Raw genomic sequence first — 13,697 nt, 5'->3', positions numbered from 1 at the left:
CCACCTAATGTCAGCTCTAGACCATTTCTAATATTGGAAAACACACATTACTTAAAGCATTTGATTGCATGTTTTCATTCTAGTCATTCATCGTGGTAAGACCACATTGGAAAACTGTGTGCTGCAGTGTGAAACTACAGGAGTCACGGTGCGAACATCAGCAGAATTTTTAATGAAGAACTCAGATTTATATGGTGCCAAGGTAGGATAATCTCTTATCTTTTGGGAAAGAAGTTTAGGTTTAAGTTCTAAATAAGTAAAATGTGGGACCAAGATGTAAAGATGTACACTCCCGTTCTCTTTCCTCAAAGAAGTTCAGACACTTATATACACTAAATCAGCCAGAGTCAATTGTGTAAGGAAGAAAAATAAGAAATCTGACAGTTTCTCTAGGATAGCTTTGAGATTTAGACCCTTCACATTTATTAATTTTACAAACAGTTTTGTAGCAATTGAAGCTTAGTTGCTCTTTTAAAAAAAATTTTTTTTAATGTTTATTTATTTTTGAGACAGAGACAGAGCATGAGTTGGGGAGGGGCTGAAGGAGAGGGAGACACAGAATCTCTGAAGCAGGCTCCAGGTTTTGAGGTGCCAGCACAGAGCCCCATGTGGGGCTCGAACTCATAGGCCACGAGATCGTGACCTGAGCCGAAGTCGGACACCCAATTGACTGAGCCACCCAGGCGCCCTGAGTTGCTTTTTTTAAATGAGACTTTTTATTTTGAGATTATTGCTGAGCTAACGTACTGTTGTAAGAAATTATACAGAATGGTCCTGTATGTATACTCTGTACTAGTTTACCCATAATTGTAACATCTTGGAAAACTGTAGCACAACAGGATAACATGATTCAGTCAAGTATTTCCATCACTCCAAGGATCCTGCATCTTGCATGGTCCTTCAGACCTCTTCCTTAATCACTGGCAAACTTTAGTCTCTTCTCCATTTCTATTATTTCGTCATTTCAAGAATGTTACGTAAACATAATCATACAGAATGTAACCTTCTGGGATTGGCTTTTTTCACTCAGCACAGTTCTCTGGAGATTCATCCAAGTTGTTCCAGGTGCAAAGTGTTTGTTCTTTTTTTATTGCTGAATAGTATTCTAGCATATTCCAGTTTGTTTAACTGTTTACCCGTTGAAGGATATCTGGTTTTTTTTCCAGGTTTTGGCTATTGTAAATAAAGCTGCTGCAAACATTTGTGTACAGGTTACTGTGTGAGCACTTTTCATTTCTCTGGCGTAAATGCCCAGGAGTGCACATGGTAGCTACATGTTTACTTTTTTTTTTTTAAAGACACGGCCAAACTGTTTTCCAGAGTAGTTACACCATTTTACATTCCCATCAGCAGTGTTTGAGTGGTATAGTTTCTCCATATCCTTACCAGCATTTGGTTTTTAAAATTTTAGCCATTCTGATAGGTATGTGGTTTTACTTTTCATTTACCTAGTGGTTAATGATATTGAACATTTTTTCATATTCTTACGTGCCATCCTTCTCTTCAGTGAAATGTCTGTTCATGACTTCTGCCCATTTTCTAATCGGATTATTTGTTCTTTTTTACTGTAGATTTTGGAGAGTTCTTTTTATATTCTAGATACTAGTCCTCTGGTGGGTATTTGGTTGGCAGATTTGTATGCTAAACTGTAGCTTGTCTTTTCATTTTCTTCACTTGGGCTTCTACAAAGAAAAGCTTTAAGTGTCAGTGAAGTCCAATTTACTGATTTCCCTTTTATGGGGTAGTGATTTTTGTGTTAAGTGTAAGAACTCTTTGCCCAGCCTTAGATATGAAAGATTTTCTTTTATTTTTTTTCCTAAAAATTTCATAGTTTACATTTTACATTTAAGGTCATGATCCATTTTTTGAGTAAATTTTGGTGTAAATATGAGTTTTAGATTAAGGTTAATTTATTTTTTTGCCCATAGATGTCCAGTTGTAACCACACCATTTCTTTTTTTTTTTTTTTTAATTTTTTTTTTTCAACGTTTTTTATTTATTTTTGGGACAGAGAGAGACAGAGCATGAACGGGGGAGGGGCAGAGAGAGAGGGAGACACAGAATCGGAAGCAGGCTCCAGGCTCTGAGCCATCGGCCCAGAGCCTGACGCGGGGCTCGAACTCACGGACCGCGAGATCGTGACCTGGCTGAAGTCGGACGCTTAACCGACTGCGCCACCCAGGCGCCCCAACCACACCATTTCTTGAAAAGGCGGTTCTTCCTTTGATAAATTGGTTTTCTACCTTTGTCAAAAATCATCTGGAAAATTTGTGTAGGTCCATTTCTAGGTTCTCCATTCCATTCCACTGATCTGTGTACCTGTCCCTCCACCAATATCTGCTACTGTATGTTGAGTCTTGAAATCTGATACAGTGATTCCTCCCACTTTGTCTTTTCCAAAATGGTTTCAACTATTCTGGTTCCTTTGCCTGTCAATATAAGTTTTAGAAAAATATGGTCTCTGTCTACAAAAAATCTTGGTGAGATTTTGATAGGAATTCTAATAAAACTGTATATCAATTTGGGAAGGATGGACATCTTTTTTATGTTGAGTCTTCCAATCTTGTGAACACTCTGTCTCTCCCATTTATTTTCATCTTTGATTTCTTTCATCAGCATTCCATAATTTTTAGAATACAAGTCTTGTATGTGTTTTCTTAGATTTGTATGTAAATATTTCATTTTTAAGTGATTATAAGTCATCTCATATTTTTAATTTCAATGTCCATGTGTTCATTGCTAGTATACAACTGACTATTGTTTGTCACATATCCTGTGACCTTGCTGACTTTTCTTATTAGTTCTAGGAATGTTTTTGTAGATTTCTTGGGATTTTCTACATATCATTTGCAAATAGGGACAGTTTTATTTCTTCCCTTCTGATCTGTATGGTTTTGTTTCCTTTTTTTTTTTTTTTGCTTTATGGCACTGACTAGAACTTCCAGCACTATGCTGAATAAGAGTGGTGAGGGTGGACATCCTTACTTGTTCTTCTTGATATCAGGGAGAATGTATTCAGTATTACACCATTAAGTATAAGGTTAATTATAGGCTTTTTGTAGATAATCTTTATCAAGTTGAGTAAGTTCTCTATTTCTGTTTTGTGATAATTTTTGTAATCACTGTGTGTTGGTGTTTGTTAGATGTTTTTCCTTCATCATTTCATATGATTACATGATTTTTCTTTTTTGGAAGAAACAAAATGGTGGGTTACATTAATTGATTTTCAAATTTTGAACCAGTTTTGCACCCCTGGAATAACACAATTTAGTCATAGTGTATATTTTTTAATATATTGCTGTAATTATTTGCCAATGTTTTGTGAGGAATTTTTACATCTGTATTCATGAGAGATATTGGTCTGAAGTTTTCTTTATTTGCACTATCTTTGTCAAGTTTTGTTATCAGGATAATATTAGTGTCATAAAATGAATTTGGAAGTATTCCCTTCACTAATTTGTATTAATTCTTTAAATGTTTGGTAGATTTTTCCAGTGAAACCATCTGGGCCTGGAGATTTCTTTTTTGGAAATTTTAAAATTATGAATTCAATTTCCTTAACAGTTATAGGGCTGTTCAAATGACTTATTTCATACTGAGTGAGTTAACAGATATGCTGATAGGTTACAGAGCTCCTGTGGATGGGTGCCAGGTCAGTGGTGAAGGGCTTTCCTGTTTGGTGGCAATGGCATCAGTGACTCCTGGAGCACCAGGTGTTATATGTACCACCTCCCACCCAGCCCGTTAGGCCTCACACCAGCCTGGGGGGGCAGGTGACCATTTCTTCTGCTAAGTTGTCAAATTTACAGGTATAGTTATTTGTGGTATTCCCTTAGTCTTTAACCTTTTGATGTCTGCAGGGTCAGTGCTGGTATCTCATTTCATTCTTGATATTGGTAGTTTGTTATAGTCCTATTGGTCCCTGAGGCTCTGTTCACTTTTCTTTTTCAGTGAATTTTCTCTGTGTTGTTTAGGTTGGGTAATTTCTACTGTTCTATCTTACTAGTTCACTGATTCTTTCCTCCTTGTTTTCCTTTTTGCTGTTGAGTCCATCCACAGAGCTTTTTATTTCAGTTATTTTTGAGTTCTGAAATTTCCATTTGGTCTTTCATATCTTCTGTTTTTTTCACTGAGACTTTCTATGTGCGCCTTTAATTTTTCATTTAAGTATGTTCATAATTGCTTCTTAAAGCCTATTTATCATGGATGCTTTAAAATCATTGTCAGCTAATTCTAACATCTCTGACATCTTGGTTTTGGCATCTATTGACCATCTTATTCAGTTTGACATCTTCCTGGTTCTTGGTATGACAGGTGATTTTCCATCAAAACCTGGACATTTTGTACTACATTATGAGAGTCTGGATCTTCTGTTTTAGTTTAAGTGACACCCTTACAGGAGGGGATGGGATGAAGGGTACTGCTGGTGGAAGGAGATAGAAGCCCAGGTTCCCTATTTTAGCCTCCATTGATACCTGTTTCAGTGGGATAGCTCTTTGTTACTGCTGGGAGGGGATGGAAATTCTGGTTTCCAGCATGGTGCCCACTGACACTGTGGCCCATGACAGTGGCCTTGTTACCACTGAGCAATGGTGAAAGTCCAGACTTTCTACCAGGCCTGCTCTGATACTGCTCTAGTGGTGAGAGGGAGTGGCATCTTGTGACTGTTGGGTGGGAGTGTGTAGTCTCCAGTGATGCTGCTAGGGCCTTGTTATTGGCTGGTGGGGATGCAAATCCTGGCTTCCTGCTTGGCTTTCTCTGACACCACCCCATTGGGAGAGTTGGGGTGCCTGGTTACAGCCTCAAGAAGGTGAAAGTCTATTCTCTCCTCTTAGCATTTGCCAACATGGGGATGGGCCACTATTTTTGTCTGTGGCGTTTGACTGGCATAGAGCTATAATTATCTGAAAGTCTTCTGTCTTTCTAAACTGCCTGGTCATTTGGCTAGAGAGTTCAGGCTTTTTGGAAGGCTTTACTGGTCTGTGTCTTGTGTTTATGGATTGCCAGATTCTTCATCTTCATGTCTGGGGAAGAAAGCCCAATTGGAAGATTTTTTTTTTTACCTAGTAGAGAGTTAGATTAGCCATCTAGCCATATGTGTTCTTGTATCCCCAAAAGGGCAATTAATAATAAATATTTTCTCATGGTTCACTACTACTCTTAGAAAAAAACTCGACATATATGTGGTAGGTGTCTTATAAATGGTTAATAGCAGCTCTTCTTCATGTATGATATTGTATATTAAATTATTCCCAAAGTGATTTCTTAAATAACTATAGAGGTTTGAGTAAATTATTTTTACTTCCCAAAGTGCTTAGTATAGTTTTAGGAAGTAAATTATTCCTGTTACTGTTACTTAATTGGTACCATGTGGTCTCAAGGGACACTGTGAAAGAATTGTGCCATGCATGGATCTTTCTGGTTACTTTGTTTTATTGAGTCACTTGAATTGGTTGCTAATTTTAACATGTGTGTAGTAGTGGAGGCTATTAATTGTTTAGCTCATAGAAGTGATTTTTAGGTTATGTTGGGATGTTTTAAAACTAGTGTGTTTTTAAAAATATCAGGTCTTCTTTCTATACTTAAGTTGCAATATTTTACTAGACTCAAATACGATTCTCCAACTAATTTAGTATCTCAGGATGATCATTTTGAATAAGTGCAAAATTGTTAAATATTTTGTTTTTTTTATTTGGCAGAATCAGAAAACTGACTTATCCAGAATGAAAGGGAGTGGAACAATAATCAAGTGTTGATCATCTTAGCCAGTGTTTTGTGTGTGTCTCTGCATGTGGTTTTTGAAAGTGATAAATGATAGACAACTTGCTGGAAATGGAGCAAATAGAAATGTTGATTAGAAATATCTAATAAAACTTTCTGTAAAACACTTTATATTTACACTGTGTTAAGGTTTAAGAAATGATTGTAATAAATCTTCTCTTGTAGTCCTGCCTTAAAATACTGATTGTGATACCTTGAAATGTAACTTGTAGGGTGCTGGTATAGAAATATATCCCGGGAGTAAGTGCACCTTGAGTGACAATGGGATCCATCACTGCAAGGAAGGGATACTCATTAAGGTGAGTGTACCTGCTAAAACACCCTCTTTCCAAAAGTTAGAATGGTTTCATCTAAGAAATAATTGTGTTTTGTTAAATTCCCAAGTTGAGTTCTATTGTTTGGTTTTGAAAAGCACAAACGGTACATACATCTTAATCATCTTGATATCAGTAGTTGGTGACTGAGGGTCTTTTGTGAGAATACTTTGCTATCTATAGATCTGCAGAAATGACAGAGGAATGCTGTGTCATTCAGAGCTCAGACTGTGCTACAACATATTAATAAGCATAGCTTTCTACTTTATTTTTAGAATAGCCTGAAAACAGTGAGAAGATTTTTAAAGCAGGCAGTGTTGAATGTGACAGTTCCTTAAAACATTTGTTTTCAATGTCACAGGACTTCTTAGATGAGCATTATGACATTCCCAAAATATCCATGGTGAATAATGTCATACATAATAATGAAGGTTATGGTGTTGTCTTGGTGAAACCTACAATCTTCTCTGACCTGCAAGAAAATGTCCAAGATGAAACTGAAGGTATGTTTTATTTAGTGATTTTTAAAAATAAAAATGTGATCCTAGTTTACTTTATTTCAGCATAAAGCTCTTATTAAGGATCTGAGTCTTCCTCTCCTTAACAAAGATAACTGGCATATGCTTGGACTCTGAGATAGAGAAACTTGGGAAGGCTGTAACATTGTAGACTCTCAGGGTGAAAGAAACTTTCAAGGTCAACTAGTTCACCTATTCATTCAAAACCCTGGTGTGTGGTTTCTGTGGTCCTGCAGTTCTCTTCTTATCATGCTTGGCTTTCTGTGCATTTATAGAATAAAGCTGAGCATATGATAGAAATGGTAGCTCCTGCTGACATTTGTTAAGGATGGAGGCAGAGAAATGCATGTGCCAGATTGAAGGCTGCATTTACTGGAGGGGATTGTGGAGTTTGTCTCTATTTTTTATTGGCAGAAGTAAATGCCTCCCTGTTAACTATCTTTCTTGGCAGGAAAACTGAGCTCAGTAGGAAACTTGTGACTTTTAAGCCATGACCCAGATTACTGTGAAATCTTAGAGAGGGATTATGCATTGGCATGGATGAGGAAAGTAGTCCTCGTCATCCATCAGGATACAGTCTAGTTATCTGTGAGTTCTTTTTCTTCTCACAGTTATGTAGGTCAGAAGTCCAGGTGGGCTTGGCTGCATTATGTGCTTAGGGTCTCAGAAGGGTGAAGTTAAGGGGAGTGGGCTTTGATCTGAGAGCTCTGAGGGGGAAATCTGCTTCTGAGCTCATTCATATTGTTGGCAAAATCCATTTCCTTTAGGTTGTAGGACTGAGGTCTCCATTTTTTTTTTTTTTTTTTTTTGCAATTGCCTGAGGATTGCTTCAGCTTCTAGAGGCCACTGTCCAGTCCTTGCCCCCATAACCTCCTCTATCTCAGCAACTTTCCTCAAGAGAAACTTCCTTAAGGCAAATTTTGTTCATGCTTCAAATCTCTCATGTTTTGAATTTCTTCATACTTTCCTCTTCTTCATCTAGCCAGAACAAAACCCCAACTTTTAAAAGGTCCAAGTGATTAGATTAGGGACACCTGAATTATTTCCTTAGAGTCAGCTGATTAGTAACCTTAATTACATGTGCAAAATCCTTTTGCCACTTAACAATCCCGAAAGTAACACCAGGGGGGTGGGCATCATAGGGGCCATCTAGAATTCTGCCTCTCAGTAAGCACTCACTTCTAATGCTGGCATTAGCTGCTAGAAGGAGAGTTCCTTTGGGAATAGTGGCACTCTTACTAATCTTTGTGTCTATCTCCTAACACTGTGCTTATAGTAGGTAGTCAATATCCAGAAAGGGTCCGTTGAGTGAATGAGATTCTAGGATAAAAATAGAAAATAATTCAAAATTGGTAATCCTGTATGAGGGTCAGAAAGTCTTGGTACAAAGACTAAGACAACTGCTTATTGAAATACTTATGGCAAAGGGTTCATGGAATCCAGTCAGATGACAGCAGGAATCCTTGGCAGTAAAAACTTAAAAGCTTTAATTAGAATATAGAAATATAGGGGCACCTGGGTGGCTCAGTCGGTTAAGCATCCGACTTCGGCTCAGGTCATGATCTCGTGGTTTGTGAGTTCGAGTCCTGCGTCAGGCTCTGTGCTGACAGCTCGGAGCTGGGAGTCTGCTTTGGATCCTGCGTCTCCTCTCTCTGCCCCTTCCCTGCTCATGCTCTGTCTCTCTCTCTGTCTCTCTCTCTCAATAATAAATAAACATTAAAACAATTTTTTTTAGAATATAGAAAGATATATATTTTTTGTTGCATTATTTTTACATTTTACTGTATTTGTTATAATTTGTTTGTTTCTTCAGAAAATAGAGCACTTAAAATTCCGACAAGTGAGGAGGCAGACACAGCGGAAAGGGTGGATCTAGAAGAGCTGATTCAATGTACAACTGGCAAAATGGAGCTTTATGCAAGATCTAGTCTTTCTGAGCAAGTGGAAGGCAACTGTGAAATTGTAAATGAACTAGTTGCTGCCTCCACACAGAAGGGTCAGATGAAGAAGAAAAGGTTGAGTGAACTGGGGATCACGCAAGCTGATGACAACTTAATGTCACAGGAGATGTTTGTTTCAATTGTGGGGAACCAGTTCAAGTGGAATGGGAAAGGGAGTTTTGGCACATTTCTTTTCTGACCACCGTGATATAAATAGATAGCAAAATATTGGATTTTGCACATGCTGCCCTGAGAATCACTGCTGCTATCATAGTTTGCTTCATGTCTGTATTTTATATTTGATATATTTGATTGGGTTTGAGTGAAATGTACATCTATTTCTATCTGCAGGTGTTGCACATGAAACATTCCCTTTTATAAGGAAGGTCATAAAAACATAAAATAGAAAATATTTGAAGATTTCTTATCCAGAAATCTTGCTTTCTCAAACACATAGTTCTCTCATATTATTAAGCCTATCAGTAACTTTCTAGTGTAAATACACTTTTAACCTAGCACTTCAAAGAAGAAAGGGAATGCAAGATGAGTGCACAGAAATGCAGTAGGTATCAAATGTCAAATGTGCAGTGTTCTTTACACTTGTATTTTTCTCCCAATTACAGCAAGTCTGAATTCCATGATATATTTGCATAATACTTGTCTTAAAATAAGTTTTTATTATTAGGAAGTTATCTGCATAATCAGACTTACTATTGAGAATTTGAGTGGGATGCATTTTTGTGTTGAACAATGTAATCATCAAAACAGTAATAGATAGCATGGCAGGTTTGAAACAGATATGAGATGTGTTATTCAGAGCCAATGCGTATATAGAACATTTTCACTGTTGCTGAATATGAATGATTAAAAAGAAGGTGTTTTTCTTTGACCATAACAGTATTCTGATCAGATTTCAAATATCTTACACATAGTGGTTTCTTTTACAACCTGTATCAGCTCTGTGTTCTTGAATATCATATTGTAAGACACAGCTTTTAAAGATATTTATATTTTTAAAAAGTATATGTGACATTAATATGCTTACTGATTAAAATTAAAATTATGAAATAATAAATTGAATCTTGTTCTGTTTTTCCAGATGCATTATGGGCCATAGTGCTGTGTAGCATCTGTGGTCCTTTTGGAATGCACACAATGGAATGACCATTGAAAGGCATTTTTCTTTTCCTCATTTTAAATCCTATTGCAGTGGTAATGCTAATTAATTCTGCATAAACTTGACCCAAATACTGATTTAAAAACCATTTATTCAATGTTTAAAAAAATCAAATTGGTTTTCCAATAAAATTTCTTTATCTTGGAGTTTAGATTTCATATATTCTCTTGTAACTTGGTAGAGTGCCAAGAGAATGACAAGTAGCAGGGTAAGTAAAGTTAATACCTTCTTCGTTCCTTTTTATAGCATGATGGTTTTTAGATTTCATTTCTATCTCGGTTTAAATCTAAACTTACATTCATTTTAATTCACATGATAAGTTATTAGTGAGTAGGCCTAATGCATTCTTATTTAAGTTATGTAGACCACATTTTGCCTCAGTCGTGAAGAGTTGAACACCTTAGATGACTTAGTACAGGGAGTCAAGAGAGCGAGCTCTGGAAGGATGTGGATTTAACATTTGAGGTGAAAACACTGACATGGAAAAGGGACTATCTTCAGTGTTGAATGAATTATATGTCATTTTTGGTCTACTCTTAGTGTAACCTTGAATTCATGGCAGGTAGCAAAGTTCTGTACCTTGATTTGAGTATTTTCTTGGAGATTCCCTAGAAGTATCTCCTTTGGTTTCTTATTCTGTAATTATGCCACAAATATATACATGAATGTATTTTCATTTATTCAGCCATAGGTAATTTGTTCTCAAGTGTGTCTACCCCACTTTTTTAGAACTTCTGCAACTTCTAGTTGTCGGAGGTTGAAGAAATACCCACTTTCCAGATTTAGCTCTTCAGAGGGAGGTTGAAGAGACTTACCTATAAAACTTTGATGAGCACCTAAGGAGTAATCCCACTTACGTTGCTTTGTAATTCAATTTGCTGCTTTTTAGTTCTATTACTTTCTAGGCAAAAAATTCCATAGACTTCTATGGAAATTGATGATTCGACCTTGATGTAAATTTATATATAGCATTTAATTTTATAACATTTTTTTTTTTAATTTTTTTTTTTCAATGTTTTTTATTTATTTTTGGGACAGAGAGAGACATAGCATGAACGGGGGAGGGGCAGAGAGAGAGGGAGACACAGAATCGGAAACAGGCTCCAGGCTCGGAGCCATCAGCCCAGAGCCTGACGCGGGGCTCGAACTCACGGACCGCGAGATCGTGACCTGGCTGAAGTCGGACGCTTAACCGACTGTGCCACCCAGGCGCCCCTAATTTTATAACATTTTATTCTGTGATTTAAAAAATCATATGTACAGGGGCGCCTGGGTGGCTCGGTCGGTTAAGCATCCGACTTCGGCTCAGGTCATGATCTCATGGTCCGTGAGTTCGAGCCCCGCATCGGGCTCTGTGCTGACAGCTCTCAGATTCTGTGTCTCCCTCTCTCTCTACCTCTCCCCTGTTCATGCTCTGTCTCTCTCTGTCTCAAAAATAAATAAACGTTAAAAAAAATGATATGTACAAAATTTCTACAGTCTTATATGTGTTAAAGAGAACACTCTCTTTTCCCAGTCCTCACTGTTAAAAGTATATATCCTTTGAAAACAATACAAAAGACCTAGTATATAATGTTCTGAAAATTACTTTTGCTGTTTTCTCTTAACATATTATAGAAATCTATGTCTGTATATGCAGATCTATCTTAGTCTTTTTATTGATTGTGTTATACTCCATTGTCAGAATTCTTTCATTTAAAGTGATTAAAAACCTAATTCAGACAGGCTTAGAGGGTTGGGTCCTGGAGCCAGGAGGTCTGAAAACGAGAGCTGATTTGGAGCATAGTTGGGTGGTTCTATCCTTTTAATTTTGCCTTTTCTGGTCTTGGCTTCATCTTCAGGTTGGCTTTTTCTATGTGGTGGCAAAGATGGCCTTCAGTATCCCCAGTTTTTATGGTCCCAGAAGGCAGAGAGACTTTTTAGCATCTGGTTGGTTCTGCCAGCATTTGCTTGTCCTTTGACCAGTCACTATAAATGGTGTCTTCTATTCTCACTGAGTCACATTTCTACCCTAATGAAGAGGGATGGAGCTTTGTGATCAACTCATTCTCCAGGTGGTGAAAGAGAAGTTTCTAGAGGAAAAGGGGTTCTGTTACTAGAAGCAGATGAAATGACTGCTTTTTAGGCAAAAACATAGATGTCTGGCTAGAGATGGATGAGGTATAACTTAACCTATTTCCCTGTATTGATGGGGAGTCAGGCTTTCAGTTTTTCATTATTACAAATAGACACACATAAAAGAATGCTCAGTGTAACACTTGGGACTTCTCTAAGATTTTCTGTGGTTAAGTTATTGGATAAAGAAGACTTCCAGTTGAAGGTTATAGATTTAAATTTTGATCGCTATTGCCAGACTTCTCCAAGAAATTGAGCACTGGTTTATACTCCTGCCCACAGTGTATGGGAGTGACACTTTGCCATATTCTGATAATAGCAAATATTGTCGGTTTAAAAAAAATGCTTATTCATGAGTGAAAAAAATATTTGGACTTGTGTTTATTTGATTACTATTATTGGTTTGACATTTTATCATTAACTATGTTTTCATGTATCTATTTTTCTGAAAATTGCCTGTTCCTATCTTTTGCCTATTGTTCTGTTGGGTGGTTTGACTTTGTTATTGATTAATAGGAGTTTTAGATACTGCATTTTTTTTTTAGTATTTATTTTAGAGAGAGAGAGAGGGAGGGAGGGAGGGAGGGAGGGAGGAAGGGGCAGAGAGGGAGAGAGACACAGAATCTGAAGCAGGCTTCAGGCTCCAAGCTCTCAGCACAGAGCCCAATGCGGGGCTCGAACTCACGAACTGTGAGATCATGACCTGAGCCGAAGGCAGATGCTTAACCAACTGAGCCCCCCAGGTGCCCCAGATACTGTATGTTTTAATCCTTTATATTGCAAGTATATGTATATACACACATACATATATATAGTATACATATTACATATAAGCATACTTATGGTTATATATAAGTATATATATATATATATATATATATATATATATATATATCTCTTGAGCCATCTGAGCTTTATTTATGGTATTTTGTTTTACTGAATTTTTAAGTTTTAATTGCAGTCAGATCTGCTCTTCTGGGTCTTGTGTCCTGTTTACATAGATCTTACCAGATTAAAAAAAATATTTTGTATTTTAGTACTTTTATAACCTTGTTTAATTAATCTTGTTAATTCATCTTGTTTAAATTTATATTTCTAATCCATTTGGTTTTGTGTGTGGTATGACATTGAACTCTTTTTCTCTAAATGGTTAGTGAGTTCTATCTATACCATCTACTGAATGGTTCATTCTTTTCCCACTTACTTGGAAGCATACCAAGTTCCCCTGTTTGTCTACTTCTGACACTCTGCTTAAATACTACTGGCTAATAATCTCCAGCTAAATGTACATTCTGTTACCAGGATCCAAATCACTAGCACTCAATCAAATGTGACTGGAAAAACTCTTTTCTCTGACACTACCCTCCATATATCAAGGTGTTTTCCTAGTGAGATGACTTAGGGAAAATGTAGTCTCACTACCACTCTGTTCTTATTTTTCAAAACCTTCTTGGGTATTGAACTTTTTTTTTTTAAATCAGCTTTTATCAGCTTTTTTGATATGAAACATTATCAGTTTTAGGTATACAATTCTCTGGGTCTTGACAAATGTCCTTAGTTGTATAACCACCACCACAATCACAGTATTGAATGTTTCTATCATCTCTAAAATTCCCCTCATTTTCCTTTGCAGTCAATCCTCTCCCCCAACCCTTGGACACTGGAGATTATCTGTCTGCTTTCTGTCATTATAGTTTTGCCTTTTCTAAAGTTACATATAAAAAGAATGACTCAGTAGGTAATCTTTTGTGCTCATCTTCTTCAGTTTAGCATAATGTGCTTATAATACATCTGCATTGTTTCATGTGTCAGTGGTTTGTTTCTTTTTATTGTTGAGTAGTTTTCCATTGTG

At 36.8% G+C, this 13,697-nt stretch overlaps 1 protein-coding gene across 1 annotated transcript in view; it reads left to right on the top strand.

The window, feature by feature from the left end:
- Positions 1-9,637, top strand: part of SHCBP1 (SHC binding and spindle associated 1) — a 33,611-nt gene extending 23,974 nt beyond the window's left edge. Inside the window, exons 10-13 of the mRNA XM_058706882.1 lie at positions 84-202; positions 5,994-6,080; positions 6,457-6,598; positions 8,427-9,637. Of these exons, the coding sequence (XP_058562865.1) occupies positions 84-202; positions 5,994-6,080; positions 6,457-6,598; positions 8,427-8,752 (674 nt within the window). The 3' untranslated portion in view covers positions 8,753-9,637. The remainder of the gene's footprint in view (positions 1-83; positions 203-5,993; positions 6,081-6,456; positions 6,599-8,426) is intronic.
- Positions 9,638-13,697: the final 4,060 nt, after the last annotated feature.

The sequence above is a fragment of the Neofelis nebulosa genome, chromosome 17 (genome assembly GCF_028018385.1).
Source record: "Neofelis nebulosa isolate mNeoNeb1 chromosome 17, mNeoNeb1.pri, whole genome shotgun sequence".
In the NCBI taxonomy this organism is placed as follows: Eukaryota; Metazoa; Chordata; class Mammalia; order Carnivora; family Felidae; genus Neofelis; species Neofelis nebulosa.
Note: the sequence above shows the minus strand (reverse complement) of the source record. Positions and strands in the feature narration are given on the sequence as shown.